At 42.4% G+C, this 18,030-nt stretch overlaps 1 protein-coding gene across 4 annotated transcripts in view; it reads right to left on the bottom strand.

Annotated features, from left to right (window-relative positions):
* Positions 1–18,030, bottom strand: part of RAPGEF5 (Rap guanine nucleotide exchange factor 5) — a 216,591-nt gene that overhangs the window by 19,548 nt on the left and 179,013 nt on the right. For all 4 annotated transcript variants that reach the window (XM_060157140.1, XM_060157138.1, XM_060157139.1 and 1 more), the window contains 4 exons: positions 14,699–14,796; positions 11,140–11,262; positions 9,250–9,428; positions 4,011–4,101 (listed from right to left, as the gene is read on the bottom strand). In XM_060157140.1, coding sequence (XP_060013123.1) covers positions 4,011–4,101; positions 9,250–9,428; positions 11,140–11,262; positions 14,699–14,796 — 491 coding nt within the window. The remainder of the gene's footprint in view (positions 1–4,010; positions 4,102–9,249; positions 9,429–11,139; positions 11,263–14,698; positions 14,797–18,030) is intronic.

Consider the following 18,030-nt stretch of genomic DNA (forward strand, 5'->3'; position numbering starts at 1 on the left):
GTGTTATATCTGTCACATTTCTGAACATAAATAGCTCTATCATCTGGTTCTACCCTGATTGCTTCTCATTATGCAGTTTTCATCATTCCCAGTTTAAAATAAGTAACAGCCACATGAATCGGGAATCCAGCTGGTTAAACATTCCACACACTGGTGATCTTTTAATAAAAACTTGGATTTTGGTTCTGTATCTTACCTCTGACAAATGCTCTCACCTTTTTTTTCTTTTTTTAACTTATTATTTTTGGCTGCTTTGGTTCTCCGTTGCTGTAAGTAGGTTTTCTCTAGTTGTGGAGAGCGGGGGCTACTCTTCATTGCGGTGCATGGGCTTCTCTCACGGCGGTGGTTTCTCTTGTTGTGGAGCACGGGCTCTAGGCACGTGGGCTTCAGTAGTTGCAGCATGTGGGCTCAGTAGTTGTGGCTCGTGGGCTCTAGAGTGCAGGCTCAGTAGTTGTGGCCCATGGGCTTAGTTGCTCCGCGGCATGTGGGGTCTTCCCGGACCAGGGATCGAACCCGTGTCCCCTGCATTGGCAGGTGGATTCTTAACCACTGCTCCACCAGGGAAGCCCTGCTCTCACCTTCTTAAACAGTCTTGCTGAGTGGGAAATAATAACGTTGGTTGATGCTTTTTGTATAAATGATATAATTATGTTTCACAGCAGAGGGCTAAATAGTGAAAGCCCCTGAAAACCCTAAATGATGAAGCCTGCACTTTGATGGATAGAATCACTGAACTGTAAAGATCACACCAACTGGTGGCATGAAGATTCACAGAGGATGGAAACATAGGTCATCTTCCCAAATAAAAATTTGGGCCTAAGGAAGAAGGGCCTGGAATTTTCCAGCCTGCCTTTATTTATTTATGTATTAATAAATTTATTTATTTTTGGCTGTGCTGGGTCTTCATTGCTGCGTGCAGGCTTCCTCTGGTTGCGGCGAGCAGGGGCTACTCTTCATTGTGGTGCGCGGGCTTCTCATTGCAGCGGCTTCTCTTGTTGCAGAGCATGGGCTGTAGAGTGCAGGATCAGTAGTTGTGGCTAATGGGCTCTAGAGTGCAGGCTCAGTAGTTGTGGTGCACGGGCTTAGCTGCTCCGTGGCATGTGGGATCTTCCCGGACCAGGGGTCGAACCCGTGTCTCCTGCATTGGCAGGAGGATTCGCTTTTTTTTTTTTTTAACATCTTTCTTGGAGTATAATTGCTTTACAATGGTGTGTTAGTTTCTGCTTTATAACAAAGTGAATCAGTTATACCTATACACATGTTCCCATATCTCTTCCCTCCTGCGTCTCCCTCCCTCCCACCCTCCCTATCCCACCCCTCTAGGCGGTCACAAACCACCTAGCTGATCTCCCTGTGCTATGCGGCTGCTTCCCACTAGCTATCCACTTTACGCTTGGTAGTGTATATATGTCCATGCCACTCTCTCACCTCGTCACAGCCTCCCCCTCCCCCTCCCCATATCCTCAAGTCCATCCTCTAGTAGGTCTGTGTCTTTATTCCCGTCTTACCCCTAGGTTCTTCATGAACTTTTTTTTTTTTTTCCTTAGATTCCATATATATGTGTTAGCATACAACCACTGCACCACCAGGGAAACCCCAGCCTTCCTTTAACATGGTGAAGTGAAAAGCTAGATGCCTCAGAGTAAGTCACTCTGAATTTGAATTCTGCCCCTTTCTAGCTGTGCGTCTGCAGTGAGTCTCCACGTTGTCTGCCTGAAATGGAGATAACTCACAGGAAGTGTACAGTCCGTGGTCGGTGCTCAGCAAACTCCAGCTATTAACACTTATGACTGTTCTAGAAGATTTGTGAGATTTTCTGTTTCTAAAACAAATCAGAATAATGAGGTAGACCCCACAACAGACTTTTAAATTATTCAAAATGATCACATTGATAATTTTGCATCTGGACAGCACACAGGCTGTGTGATCTGGCAGCTACTGTCACACACACCAATACACGTGTATTAATAAATTAATAATAAATTTTATTAATTAATAAAAGACAAATCAAATGAGAAAAGGTAAAACACAGACACCTGCAACTGATGGCAGTTGCTCCTCTGAGCTGCGTATCTTAGTCTGTTGGATATTCCACACGAATATCCCGGTGTCATCTCAAACTCAACATACCTAAAGCCAAACTTGTCTACTCCAGGGGTCAGCCGGGGGCCAAATCTGACCGTCTGCTTTTGCAAATAAAGTTTTACTGGAGCACTGCCATGCTCACCATTTATCAACTAACCATAGCTGCTCTTGCACCTCAATGACAGAGTCAAGTCACAGCGGTGGAGACCACATGGCCTGCACAGCCTAAAAGTATTCACTCTCTGGCTCTTTCCCCAGAATGTCTGTTGACCTCTGTCTTAGTTCCTTAAACCGACTTCTTTTCCTATACTGCCTATTCAGGACAGTGCGATCACTTTCCAGGCCTAGAGACACGGAGCTCACCTCTGCGAGGGAGGCCCACCCCAATGCCCCCAGCAACTCCCGACTCAACTTCCAAGGCCCTGCTGCTTAAGGCTTCTCAGCCACCCTGAGACAGCATGATTCCTCCATTGCTCTGCTGGGGTCCGCCTGGAACCGGTTCAAGACCTCCTTGACCACAGCACACCCTGTGCTAATCTGGCCACGTTCCACCTGCCACGGCACTGATGCAGAGCTGCGCACGTGGCAGGCGGTCACTGTGCACGTGAAATACACACTATGTGAATTTCACTGAATTGTTCTCCTTTCAATGTTTGCAGATCAAGCCTTCTTTCTGTGTATAATTTAAAATTCCACTCTCCTCCCCGGACCCTTGCTAGCCACTTGTTTTCCTCCTGCTCTGATCAACTGTGGCTTTTTTTGCCCACCTCCTTGAATCTCGTGAAGTGTGTGCGCATCTGGTTTGCTTAACCAGAGATGCAAGCCTTTTGTCGCTTTTCTTTTGAACCCCTTTAAGGAGCACTGACCTTGACCCTCAGGTCACCACCGCACATTCCATCAGAGTGTGGCCCCTGACGCAAAGAAGGTGAACCCCAAAGCTGCCCACAGACCGTCGCTGAGATGGAATGTGAGAAAAACAACAGTCGGCCTGTCAGCTTCTCTCCTGCAGGATTGTGAACGGGGGACCATGAAGAGTGCAGGGTAGGCAGGAAGAACAGCTGAATCTGAGAGGGTGGGGAGAGGCCGAGGGAGCCGCAGCGAGCCACAGCAGGCTGGACCCGTAAGGGAGAAGACTTGACGGTGAGAGAGAAAGGACGAGAGAGAGAAATGGTACGGGGAATTAGGTACACAGTCAGTAGCGAATGGAGAGAGAAAGAAACGAAAGCCCAAAGAAAGAAGGCGTTGGAGTCATGGGGGAGGCAGAGGGCCCAACATCCGTGTCTGGCTACATTTAGGGACACCCCAGTTTCCATTCTTCCCACGCAGACCCTCAGAGTCCACGTTTCAGGACGTGCGCTAACTTGAGTGGCTCTCTCCCACCTCGAACCCAAACAGCCTTCATCATACAGCCCTGACAGGCAGAGCCAGGACTGGGGAGGCCCGAAACTGAAAACATTTTGTGAGTCCTCTTTAGGAAAAAGGAATACAAAATTACTTCCGCAGATTTTGTAAAGATATCCATCATTCACATGAACATACTGCCAGAGGCCCCACAAGTGAGAAGACTGGTAGCTTAAATTCATTAGCATCTCTGCAAATCTGCTTCTGGACACACAGGTGAGCTTTTGAAATGACCAACATGGAACTGTAACAATGCCATCACGGGAGAAAAGCAGAAAACTAATTCTAGCTGGGAAGCATTTTACAAGTTGTGTTTCTTTCATATATATTATAGAACCATTTTGAAGACCATTTGATGAAAATAGCTCCTGACGACTTGAGACACTAATTTTTTAACATTTTCTTCTAGTGCTACATATCTCATTTAAACCGTTTATTTTAAATAAAGACTGTTAGCTGGACCACTTCCCGTTCAGTTTTATTTTTCCCCAACTCCACCCTCCGTATGGACCCCCAGGGCTCACCTCCCAGGTCTGGGACAGCCGGCTGACAGAAGCAGTGTTGAGACCCATCACAATAGCAAAGAAAGAATTCAGGTTTCTCTGGGCTTTGCAGCTATGGAATAAAAGAAAGCAGAAGGCACTCTGAGGCAACGTCCTTTCACCAGACGATCACAAAAGATAAAGCTGCCAAGACTCTCCCAGGCCACAGAGTTCAACCTCTAGGGCAGGGTTGAACTCTGCTCTGTGACCTACACAGCCTCGACTGTCCCTGTCGGATGGGGCGGTATCCCCTCAACACAAATGAAAGGATTCCAAATGCTTCCTTACCTTTAGGAAAAGATCTGTGTTCTTGATACCCTCTGGATACTTCAAAAGATTCCTCCCTTTTAAAAATCTATTTTGGATGCATTGACAGTTTTAACTGAAAGCTCTTACATTCATATTTCTGTATATATCCCATACTCATTAGAACAGCCCCTGATTCTGTATCTTTAATCTGTATGTTGTCTTTCTTTTTTGAGAAACAAGACCCTCTTACCTCACAGGGCCCTCTCCCGTTACATTTAGACATATTTTCTTTGCTCTCAACAAAATAGCTACTATGTTATGTATGTATTTAAAATACGGCATATATTATGGGGACGCTGACTCACATCTCTCATTTAAGGAATAAAGGAAATAAAATGCAAAATAAGACCATGTTGAGCTCCATTCACTCTGGAAGGTTATATGCTCTGCAGAACGTCAATCTTGCCCTTCAACTTAATCAGTCAAAACTCCATTAATTTTCAAAGCCAGCAGAGGGGCTTGATACAGCAGAGGGAGGGTGGGCCTCCAGGTTGGCCGGAACAGCCTGTGAATTCCAGATATTCCTTAATCTGGGATGTATTAGAAAATGACTTCTCTGAGGAAAGATTTAAAAATTTAAAAATTACCCTGACTTAATGTGAAAAAAGATGAAAGTGCTTAGCAGTAAGCCAGAGGCATAAAAAGTCCCTAGTGTGTGTTGATCGAGCTGCCCTCACATGTCATCTCTTCCATGACATCTCCATCAATGTCTCAAATGGAATTTGGGAACACTGTATATACAACTCTGCATCCCGAGTTCTCGGTTTTATACCATGTTATATAATATATTATGGATTCTTCACTGTTACCATTAATGTTATGGAACACTTCATCAAAAACGTATTTCATAATTTGTTTACTTATTCCCTTGTAGACATTTAATCTATTTTCAATTCAATACAATTCAAATCAACGTAAAATGCTACAATAAATGCCTTCTGTGAAAAAAACTTCTTACTGTATTTATGATTTTCTAAAATTAAGTTAGACTTCCAGTCATTACATGATTGATCAAAAGCTATGATGACTTTAAAGGTTCTCAACACATATTAAAAACTTCTGTCTCTCAAAACTATACTGATTTCCAGTCGCACAGGTGTGTACAGGAGCATTGATTCAGAACCAGGAAACTGTTTTCGGCTCTTAAAGTGGTAATATATAGAGGTGGCTGCGCCCTGGCCGGTCCTGCCTAAACCTGCCTGCTCCCAGAGCCAGCCTCATGGACTGGACACTGCCCAGTACAGCTGCGCGTGGGTACCAAAGCAGTGGGGGTCAGCCATTTGCGAGCATTTTGGAAATTCTAGCTCCATTAACAGGGGAACCAGGAAAGGCACTGCTGCCTATGCACCTAGTGTCCAGAATACCTGGGTGAACACAGTCCTGCAAGCCCCTCACGGCTGAGTCTCCACTAGGCATGGTCTGTTCCTTTCAGTTTTCCTGTCCAGCTTTGGACTCTGCCTATAGTTCCCCGGTAGGCAAGAGGACCTGAAATTCAGTCTAACTGGCCCCTTTCGCTGGTTTCTGCCAACTGTCTCCTGGGTAGACCCTGCTTGGTATATTCCATGAACAAACAAACAGGACACTTCCCTGGTCTATGGTTCAGAAATCTTCCTGTTTCTGAGAAACTGGTGCCTAAAGGCATCAGCACTACAACTCTGCTTCCCTTCCGCCACTCTCTTCCCTCATTCCGCCCCTTCTGTCTCATCACACCCTGGCAAGTTCACACCAGCCAGAAGAGACTTGAGTCAGCTCCATCTCTTGATGAGATGATGCCAGGCTCCCCCGCCAAGACGCTGAGGTCAGCGAGAAGTGCCCCATTCCTATGCCAGAGGCACTGGATGCCCTCCCCTTATTCCCAGTCCTCCCACCTTACTGCATGATGGAAGCCCCACTGGTTCTGTCATGGCCCACCAGACATTTTTATACTCTGCCCATCACTCAAATGCAGAGTATACAGCAAACCTTTCAGACAGCAACTGCCGGAGCTGAAAACAAGACTTTTCGGGGAAGTCATTTTATTATTAGTCATTATAAAAAGTTTATTCTTCTTCTTCGTATTCAGAATCATTTATCTACACAAAATCTTAGATAAAAGTCTCATCTTTTTATCTTTTACCTCCCTATAAACAATTTTTCTGGTTCAGATCTCTTTTTTAGTCATACCTAAAATTAAAAAAACGAAAACAAAAACCCACATATACCTAACATCTGAATCTGTAAAAAGAAAAAAAGAATTAATATAGAAATGATTTCTCTATAAGACGAATTGATACAGTACAAATATGGGTTACCATTCCCATCTGGAATCTTCCTTTACCAAGGTTCGTTCATTTCAAGGTAAGAACAGACTGACACTAAAACATTCCAGTTTAGTGTCAGTCTAACACTCCTTTGTGTAAGGAAATAAAATCCACTCAACCCACAGAGGTGGGGGGATGGGACTGGTAAGAAGGAAGGAAACATGAATATGCAAATAGGATGCCTTAGGCAGGGAAGACATTTCCTGATCACCGACATGATTGTTTTCTCTTGGCTACTCCTACCAGTATGATTATGAAGAATTTAACTTTGTGTTTCTGTTGGCATTCTATTCTATGGGCCAGGGATAGAGACCAGTACAGCAAACAATTCAAGAGCATGGGGCCATATGGAGAAGATGTGAATAGACATATTTCATTTCCCTGAGGACAGATATAATCCTATACTGGGAACTAAGCTATGTGGTGTCATTTTACTCCTTAGGACATTCACGTCCCATTTCACCAAGCAACTGGCATTTATAAGAAAGTTTTTGATCCCAAAGAGCCTCACATTTAAGAATGTCACAGGCTATTATAGAAAATGTACCGGCCTAACAAACAAAAAAGGAGCATTCATCTTAAAAGTAGTCCAAGATTTAGGCATATCTGTTATCTATCTCTCCTTCCACCACCAGACACATCAAACACCAGGTCGGGAACCGCCATTATCTCTCACCTAAGTAGACAAAATATCCTGCTTCTGGGGTCTCCTCACCGACAGTTCAGTCTAGGTGCTACTTTCAGATCAACCTTCCTGAGGGACAACTTGGATCGTATCCATCTCCGGCACAAAAACTTTCAAAGAATCCCTACCACCTTCTCAATTCAGTCTAAACTTTTCATTCTGAAATTCAACATCCTTTACGATTTGGTCCCATCTTCCTTTTTAGATCAGTCTCCCACAACTTCCTTACAAATACCTTCCGCTCTGGCCAAACTGGATGCGGTTCCTTTCTCTGACCACATGCTCTCTGCCTCCAATGAACCGCTTTGCTTCTCTCTCATGAGTCTGACCTCCACGGACAGTGTGCTCTTTCGAATTCATACCCAGAATTCAAAATGCTACTTTCTTCCAAATGGTTTTCTAATCCTCCTTTCCCACACCCTTGGCATATAAGCTTCCCATCCTCTAAAGCCCCTGAAAGAAATTCATCTCATAATAGGGCACCCTCAGGTTCCATTTTGAAAATTAGACATTTGAGTTATAGAAAGTATCCCCCCAGCCGATTGGGTGCAGGCTCACTCTGATCTCCCCACAATACCCTGCATGGATGTGCAAACATTAATGAGTGATCAATACATATTTCCTAAATATATTACACTGACATGTACTCAGAAACGGTTTGATATAAAAACTACTTTGAAAACCAAAGGAAAAAAAATGGGAAGACTGGAAGGTAGAAGGAACTGGGAAAGATTTTGATTCATGTTGCCTGTTTCCGTTGGGAAGCTGTCCCAAGAGTGGTTTCAGAATATTCATCTGGTATTTTAAGAGATGCTCCCAGGAAGTCACTAGAATGTCATTCAACCGACTTTACTGAGTCACTGCTATTTACCGAGTTCAGTACCAGGCACCCCAGGTACAGTGATTGATTAGAAATGGTCCCTGTCCTTTGGAAGCCAACACAGTCCACTGAAGGAATTCTATATAAAAAGGTAAGTTTAGGGCTTCCCTGGTGGGGCAGTGGTTGAGAATCCGCCTGCCGATGCAGGGGACACGGGTTCGTGCCCCGGTCCGGGAAGATCCCACATGCCGCGGAGCGGCTGGGCCCGTGAGCCATGGCCGCTGAGCCTGTGCGTCCGGAGCCTGTGCTCCTCAACGGGAAAGACCACAGCAGTGAGAGGCCCGCGTATCGCAAAAAAAAAAAAAAAAGTAAGTTTAATCAATAATAATAAAGAAGTTTTTTAAAAAAGGAGAAAAAAACCGTGTGCATGGTAGGGGGAGGTCAGGGTAAGAAGGAGTTGACCCTGCATTTGAAAGTCAGGGATGATTTTAGGAAGGAAGCAACATATGACCTAGGTCTTGAAGAAGGATAGCAATTTGCTGGGTAGAAGTGGCCATTCTTGGCAGAGCTAACAACACATGTCCAGGCTTGGATGATGGTGTGCATGGGCAAGGGAGAGCCATTCAGAGTGGCTGCAGCATGGGGTGAGGCTCAGAGGCCAGGTGTGACCAGACAGTGCAGGGCCTGCTAAGGAGTTTGCAAAGTTCATACTCTGGGCATCAAGGAGCCAAAAGCAGAATCTTGAAATGCATCTGACTTTCAATGGTTCTCACCCCCCTCACATCACCTTCCCCCATTTTCCTAACCTACTGTAGCTCACCTGGCTACAAGGGTAATTTAGCCGCACGATGGGGCATGTGTGCACTGCCTGCTTTTTTCTACAGCACAGAGCAGAGTGCTTTGGTCTAGTATTTTGACCTTTACTTTAAGATATAAATACTTCAAAGGCGAAGAGAGAAATATTCAAAAAGAGACCTTTTCAATCATTTGGTCACTTAACTCAATAGTACCCTTTTGCATCTCATCCCTTCTTATCATCACAAGGAAAATAATGTACCCTCTCAAAGAGAGGAGAAGAACTGCATTCTTTTACCACTAGAAACTCACTGAGCAGCAATTTTGATGAATTTTTTCACCAGCTGCACTCTCTTGCCCAGCTGGCTGCAGAGCAGAATCTCCGTGGCCACCCAGAGCTGGACCTCATTGCATCTCTGGAGTAGGAGGCTCAGGTTCACTGTGTGATCCCCACTTCCTTGTCTGCTGAACGTGAAGTAGATCAGCTCTTGCTGAAAGACAATGTATTCATACAATTGTTTATCGTTGTAGCACAGAGTCAAGTTGATACAAAATTCAATTCATTTTTAAGAGCTACTTCAGGTAGGCACTGTCATATCATAACATGTTAGATATAACAAAATATTAAATTCAAGATAATTTATCTTCCAGAAAAGCCTTCACGCAGAAGACTTACATAACTGTAATTTTTTAGAATGCAAGGATGACACTTTTCGTGAAAACCTAAGACATTCTAAAGTTTAAGTCACAGGCTGAATCGAATCCAAACTTCCCAAACTTGTTCTATGAGCAACTTCAAGTGCAAATGACTATCATTACGTTAGACCCTCACAGGTAGGTTCTCTAGACAAGGGTTCTTACATTTCAGTGTGAATCCAAGTCACCTGGAGGCCTGTTAAAGCACAGATTGCTGGGCCCCACCCTCCAGATTTTCTGGGTCAGTAGGTCTGTGCTCTGGCCAAAATCTGCATTTCTAACAAGCTCCCAGGGGTGCTGATGATGCTGGTCTGGGTACCCGCTCTTTGAGAACCACTGACATAAGACATTGTCAAATCACAGAAAGACAGCAAGATTAGGACAAGGTACAAAACTGACAAAATCGAGTCAGACCAGTAACTAGTGACATAGACTGACCATATGCAAAGCAGTGGAAGAGATGTGTTTCTAACCGGAGGGGTGTGCGTGTATATTTTACAGGAGTAATTCACATTCTCCTATTGCATAAGCACATAAGCAGGGACACATCCCACTCTACTACCATTTGCAAAGTCACAAGTCATTTAGCTTGAACGAGTTCCCTACTTGCTCAACTTTAGATCATCAGGTTGGAATGTTGTCAGTGAGAAAATATGAGGACATTTAAAAAACGTTCCAAAGTGAAAGTGAAGCTTGGGGGTCCCTAAATTGGGCACGAGTTCCTTCTTCAGGAGGAAAGGCCTTCTTGTATTGAAACATTTCACTACACAGCAAAGTAAATGCAACATATTGTAGCACAGAGCTGCCTCGTTTTTCATCTCCTGATTTCTGTGAGCCTTTCCACCAGCTACATTTATTCATCAAATGTCAGTAGCATGTTGCCCCGCATCTACTGTTTTATAAATGTTTAACCTGTCCTCAAGGGAGAGGTTGATGGGCATACAAATTTGAAATACATCTCAAAATTTTCAATAGAGTACTTGAAGTCTTGCAGCATAGTCTAAGTGTATAGAATGTTCTTGGGAATGTGTGAGTGTGTGTGCATGTAGGTACATACATAAATGTGTTTCTCATATAAGTACTGTAAAGCTCTGTAAAGCTCATGGAAAAATAAAAATGTCAATATCAAAGGTATCAAATATAAAATGTCTCTTCCACCCCATTAGACCTTCATATATATATATATATGTACATATATATATATATATATGAATACGTTTTCAAACAAAAAAATAGCATATTTACACTACATTAACACAACTATCCGACTGAACAATATTAGGTGCAAATAAAGCATGATCATGTATTCTGATTTTCCTAGGTTTGGGTCAGTCTTTTAATATATTTAAAGTCCCCAAATATTTTGGGGCCACGGTATCCTAAAGCATAACTAGATCACCAGATAATGGATCTTCTTAAAACCCAGACACAAACAAATATTCTTCAAAAAGAACTCACAGTTATACTGGCTCAAGCATTTATTTTATCATTTCCCTTCTTACTCACCTCGTGAATTGAATTGAAGAGGCTCCAATCAAAATTCATTAATTCCAGAGCAATATCCCAAGTGTTCATTCCCAAAATCCTAATCGACCTTTGCTGTGATTCTTCATTTTCTGCAAAAGGATTCTAAGGTGACAGACAAAAGTAAAAGAATCCTCAGTCAGTTCCAAAATATTTGGCACTGAATTGTCTGGCTATCGAAAGGCATTAGAAGCCCACATTAGAAAAAAACTCTTGTCTCAGCGCACTTAATATTTTCCCTGGTCCGTTCACTTTCTGTGAGTTACAACCAATTTAGCAAACAGCCTTGGAAGCCGTAGAATGTGATCAATGATACTTCACTGAGTTGCCCCTCCCCCCCGACACACACACACACGCACACACGCACACACAAATCTGATTATAAAACACTGCCGCGGGCAGACAACATAATGAAAGTGAAAGCCCTGAAGTCACTCTGGCTTCTGGTAAGAATTAATGCGCCAGCAGGGTGAGTATAAAAACAAACAGAAGAAATGTCACAGTGCACTTCAATAAAGACAGACATGGCTTTTACAGAAAATATGTTTGACGAGTCTCATCCCACACATACATTTACAAATTTTATTAAAATGCCCATGGAAAGCAAAAAAAAAAAAATTTTAAACAGGAAATAAAAAAAATAAGTTACTTCATTTATACCATGGTGGATGATTATTAAAAAATTTTTTTTTAAGGGAAGAGTTTTTTTGTTGTTTGTTTTTTTAAAAATTTATTTATTTTATTTTTGGCTGTGTTGGGTCTTCGTTTCTGTGCGAGGGCTTTCTCTAGTTGCGGCAAGCGGGGGCCACTCTTCATCGCGGTGCGCGGGCCTCTCACCATCGCGGCCTCTCTTGTTGCGGAGCACAGGCTCCAGACGCGCAGGCTCAGTAGTTGTGGCTCACGGGCCTAGTTGCTCCACAGCATGTGGGATCTTCCCAAACCAGGGCTCGAACCCGTGTCCCCTGCATTGGCAGGCAGACTCTCAACCACTGTGCCACCAGGGAAGCCCAATGGATGATTATTTTAAAGTATCAATTGCTTTCCCTATACAAATGGATATGAGTTTGGTAATAATAGTATTTCCTTAAAATCTGACGTAAAATTATTAAATGCCACCACAATTTTAAATCTATTGTCACTGTTAAATGTATTAAAATTATCTGGCACCTTTTAAAAATATTTGATATTTTCTAATTAAGATATAAATTCTCCCATCTGACTTGAACAGCTAGTGACGTTAAAATAGTTAATGACTTGGGAAAAAAAAGAAAGGGACTTTGCAAAAATAAATGCCATAGCAGGATAAAGGGAACATTTCAGAATCCAAATAGTAGTCTCTATTTTTTGAACTGCAAAATAAATTACTAGCATTTTCAAATTCTTATATTTATGTAAAGGTTTCCTAATTTAAAAAAATGACAAAAGACCTTCACAAGTTTTTCCACAGACTTGATTCTCCTCAGAGTAGGTTTAGGTACAAATTGTCCCCCTACCCGCAGTGTGGATACGGGGTGGAACTCAGTAAGGGCTGAATGAATGATGTGCATGCAAACACTGAGGTGGGGGAAAGCCCAGGTTTCTCAGGAATTGGTCTGGCTAGATTGGGACCAGATGGACACCAGGCTGCACTGCAGACATTCAAAGAGCCACGAGTTGGGAAGTAACACAGATCTCTGCTTAGTAATTTGGAGGTGTAAGGGTATTTTCACTTGGCTTTTTATCCCTCCTACTTTCTCCCTAAATGTGCCCCTTATCCTGGCACTGCCCACTGGTTACTCAGGTAGTCCACTGCCCTCTCCAAGAAACACTTTCTATTTCTCTATTCCATTCATTCAGGGCTATGATTCCTGCTTTCCACGAAGGCTAATCTATGCACAAGCACAGTGGATATGAGTGGTTTCACATGTTATCCTTCCCATACAATGTTCCATTTCAAATGAAATCTTTTGGAGATGAAATCACCTAAACTTTGATTCCAATGGGAAATTTTTAGGTGGTGCAAAAAGCTGGTGGGGGAAGCATCCGAGTACAGGATAGCATCTGGCTCAACTCGGAATTCACAGCAGCTGTTTATCCCACAAGACACTGCCCCAGGCCTGCCCTCTACCCTTCTGAGGCCCTCGACCGCAGCAGAAGAGCGCTCTGGGAGCACACACGAGGGAACCGCATGAGGGGTCTGTGTGTGGCGGGTGAGGGCTGGGGGGTGGGAGACAATTAGAGTGTGGGTCCTTCCATCACCAGGAGCCTAGGGCAACTGCATATTAGATTCTCCTCCTTCACAAGGTGCGGGGGAGGGCGGCGGGCAGTCACATCAATCTCATTATCTACTCAAAGATGTTGTGCAGCATCCTGTCTGTCAAGTTCCACTGGTGGAATTACATCGTGTATAGACACAGGCCTGGTGACCTGCAGAAGGACACCCAGCAACGGGAAATCCCAAGTAAGACAAAGGATTTCCCTCTCCTTTTCTCCCTCACGATGTACAAGGAGGAAGGTGCAGGAGCTCCAGAGTCAAATATAACTGGAATGAAATCCTAGCCCTCTCCCTGGCTTGGCTGTGGGAAGCTAGAGTAAGTCACTCAGCCTCTCTGAACTTCACAAGGTTAGCAGGAAGGTTAAATGACATACTGTATGTAAATTACCTAGTACATACGTGTCTGGTACAAAGTGTGAAGATAACAGTGACTAATGTCATTATGCTAGCTTGCTATCTTGCAGATAATTTTACATAAGATACTTTTATTATAAGCAGTTTTGGTTAACCCACATGGTATACAGATTCCTCCATTATATATACAACAGGAGCCAGATGGAAAGACCCATCCCTGTGATGACTCCATGGGACAGACCAGGACCATAAGTCTGGATGATACAATCACGACCTGATACAGCCCACTTTTTATAGGCAATGGATCTGAGGCCTGACCCTACCGTTGAGAAAGCAACCATGAGACCGAGGTTTTTAGGAACAACAACAAATCATCTAGTTAGGCGTAAGTGTTCTTAAATTTAGGACGGAAAATAACATACAGTGTGGGTTCTATATTTCTTCATACGCTTACACTTCAGTGGCATCTGACGTTGCACGGTTAGGTGCCATTTTACACAGGGAAGGGTAACCATCCACCCTTCCTTCAAAGGAATGGCTCACTCAAAGTGGACCCAGTGGACAGGAACTAAGGACAGAGTCTCTTTTCCTTTAAATCCACACAGGATGCGTTCCTCAGCCTAACCTCCATATAGCCACCAAAAAAGAAGAATGGAATTAAGATTCCATCAGAGAAAGAGTCACATCTCTCAAATCCCTTGTTTCAGAGGGACTCAGAGAGAAATAGCGTTTGACTTAGGAGGGGTTGAGAGTCCCTAAAGATGGGCCTGCCTTTGATTTGCAAACGCAGTGTTGTTTGAAAAGTGTATTGTTGACTACAGGAGGAAACAGCTTGATGTATTTTTCTAACATTCATTTTCAAACACACAAATACATGGTCTCAGTCTGACGTGTGGGTCTGTGTGTTTCAAGTACAAGGCTAAAGGTACTCACCAAAGTGTCAGCCAGGTCTTTCCGGTAGACATATATCCGACCAGATGCTTCAAGGGATTTGGAGATGGCCAAGTCATTTGGCTGAAGTTCATGCTTTTCTTTATTTACAAAAAAGAGTAATTAGAAACACACGAACACCTAGTAGGCATTCACAGTACATCTAAAGAGTGAAATTTGCCAAAGAAAAATATTTAAAAATAAATGGGATGTGAAGTAGATTTAATTCAGTTCTGCACATGCTATACAATGATACCAGAAAATCAATGCTCAGAATCCATAAAGAGGTACCCTCTGTGATTCATTCTTAAAATATTTAGTCATTCTTTACACAGAACAGCTTAGGGAAGAAAGTAAAATTCATTCACAATCCCATCACTCTAAAGTAACCATATGATAGTAATATTGGTAACAGTTGAGTATATTTCCATCCTGATCTTTATGCAAATATGTGTGTGCACACATGTACATATGGTCAAAATTATTATTTATATGTTTGCATTAATAATCACTATAGATACATGTATTTGTAATTATTCCTTATGTGGTTTTATATTCCTATTTTAAGTACTTACCCACTTGTCAAAATTATTTATAATGTCATGTCATGTGTAACTGGTTATATAACTGTCTATTATGCCATCATTTAATCTTTCCTCTGTTGTTGAACATTTAATGGTTTCCAGTTTTTTTGGTCATATAAATTAGATGGCAAGAACCATGCTAAATACTAGCACAGGGACCAGCACATAACAGGGGTTTGATAAATGGGATCTGTTATTACAGCAGCCATATATATACTGCCAAAGTCAACATCTTTGTGCATAAATCTTTGGCTGCTTATAGATGATTTTCTTAAGATAGATTCCCAGTAGTGGAATTCCTAGGTCAAAACGAAGGAACATTTTTAAAGTTTTTGATACAAGCTGCCAAACTGCTTTCCAATTCTTACACCCACCAACGCTCACCATTCCTTTCAATAAGTTTACTGTTTTGCTAAAATCAAAAATAGATTCTCGGTTTACTTTGTATTTCTTGACTACTAGGAAAGGTGAATATTTTCATCTATTTTTTTTCATCTATTCTACTTCTATTTTATTCCCCTATTGTTCCTGTCCTTTGGCCATTTTTCTACCATAGTTGGACTCTTATATAACACAATAGGCTTCTCACAGAAAAACGTCCTCCCCCCCAACTACCAGATGCAGACGGGAATCGACCAAAGTGATACTCAACTTTATTCCACTGTGACATAATCAGCCTCTCCTAAGGTAGCCCTCCAGTTACGCAGCATGGTTGGAAATACAATATGCCACATCTCTTTTTCTAGATAATCAGTTCAAGTGCCAGATTTTGTTTTGAACATTTCTGTTTGATACAGAGTACACAAATGATACTCGAATACATTCTTTATGGCCCAGCATTGCGAAGATAAGTAGTATTTGTCATGTCGGGCCGTTGACGTCGGCAGTCATGGCCGGGCTCTGACGTTCTTCTATCTCCTCCCTCTTTAGCTACAATTTCTTGCAACCCTCTGTGTGCCCATATATACCTTAAATCTGACTTTATAAGAGCCATTCTGCATTTGCTATGGAATTTGCATTCTGCAAATGCCATGGCTTTCAGACAGTAATTTTTCCATTTGCTAAGAAGTGTTTTTCTTACTTTCAGATTTGTCACTACACCATGAACGATGAAAAGTGATAGGATTTTAAGCTCTGAGTAACTGGGTAGGTTTCTGTTACTACATACATATATACCTAACTTGGGTACAAAACAGCTGGAAACCTACCGAAAGCTGTGAGGGTAATAATACCAGTCCTTTTAGAAAAGTCCACAAAACCTACAACATGGCCAATATCTCTAAACTTTTTTTAACAAAAAGAAAATAACAGTAGCTCTCACTGTCATTTCATTTTGATGTAGCATTTAAAACATTTATTAAAAATTACGTAACTAGAGCAAGGAATACATTAAGCTCTGTGGGCTTTTTTTCTTCATAAGAACATTATTGCTTGGTGGATGTGAAGCTGCAGGCAGAAAGGTTCTTAACAGACAAAACTACTAATGGATGGAAAATGACGGCATATTTCCAAACCTGTGAGATAATTCCAGAGATAAACTGATATTGCTAGTGATGATTCGCTATGAGTCTATACACATTAGAACGACAGATGAATCTAATAGAGTGTAAAAATCGTATTTCCCAGCCATCAAATAGATATTGGGTAGTAAAAGACCCACTCATTAATTCCCAGGTTCACGTGTGGCCCTGGGCCGACTCTGAGTCAGCCTCCAAGGGGGTGTGGGTCTCAGCTGTGCCACCAGGTTCTCTCAGGGTCCTTCTTTCTCCAGCACCTTCTGTCTGCATGGGGACCCAATGATTACTTTCTGTTGTGGTATTGCCTTGAGAGGCAAATGCTGATTTTGATGAAGTTTAATACTGTTTAGAATCATGTAATATCTTTGGTCACTTAAAATTAATATACAAATATCGTATTTATCTGGAATACCTAATATATTTTATTAAACATTCAACTACTCCCTGATTAAAATTCATGTAGTCCACATGTTTCTGAAATTTTTGCTCTTTTTCTTTAGAGAATGTTTTGATGGGAGGCACAACGCCCAGGGAGAGGAAGGAGTGCCTCACTTAACTAGGACAGGGGAGATGGGCTGTATTTGTTTGAATATGTAATCAACTAGCTTATAGGCCCATTTTACCTGCCTCTGAGTCACAAAGCGAAAGAGGCAATGTTCCATCACATAATGCTTTCGCATCAAGTACAATACATGCTGATCTTCTTCTCCTGACTCTAGAATGGTAACAAAGGGTAAACAGGAATGCCCTTTATCTGCTCCCCCCTCCCAGGCCCGCCCCATCTCTGGCTGGTTAGTTTACACAGTACTCCCATTTTTCAACTACTGGGACTAAGTCACTTTCTTTGTATTTTTCTCAGGGTTAATGAGATATTAAATAAAGATCGTAAGCCAAAAAAGGAGGCCAGTGACACTGAGATCTGACAGGCTCCAGTGAAAACGCAGGGGTCTGTTCAGGTCTCACAGATCAATAGTATCAGCTTGTAATCTGTGTGATCTTATTCAAAACAGACAATAAACCATTCTCTGAGGATAAATAAGGCCCAACAGAGGCAAAAACTATAACCAGGGCTCCCTCCCCACGTCTGCCTGAAGGAACACTGCCTGTGAGCTTTCGGCTTATTGTACAGTTTTTATTTCCTTCAACAGGGAGTCTTTAAGTATTAAACTGTCAGCCAGCAAAAAGACTAGTTCAAGGCTGCCTTTCTTTTTTCTTCGGAAAGTAATTTCATCCT

Source organism: Lagenorhynchus albirostris, chromosome 8 (assembly GCF_949774975.1).
Source record: "Lagenorhynchus albirostris chromosome 8, mLagAlb1.1, whole genome shotgun sequence".
Taxonomy (NCBI): domain Eukaryota; kingdom Metazoa; phylum Chordata; class Mammalia; order Artiodactyla; family Delphinidae; genus Lagenorhynchus; species Lagenorhynchus albirostris.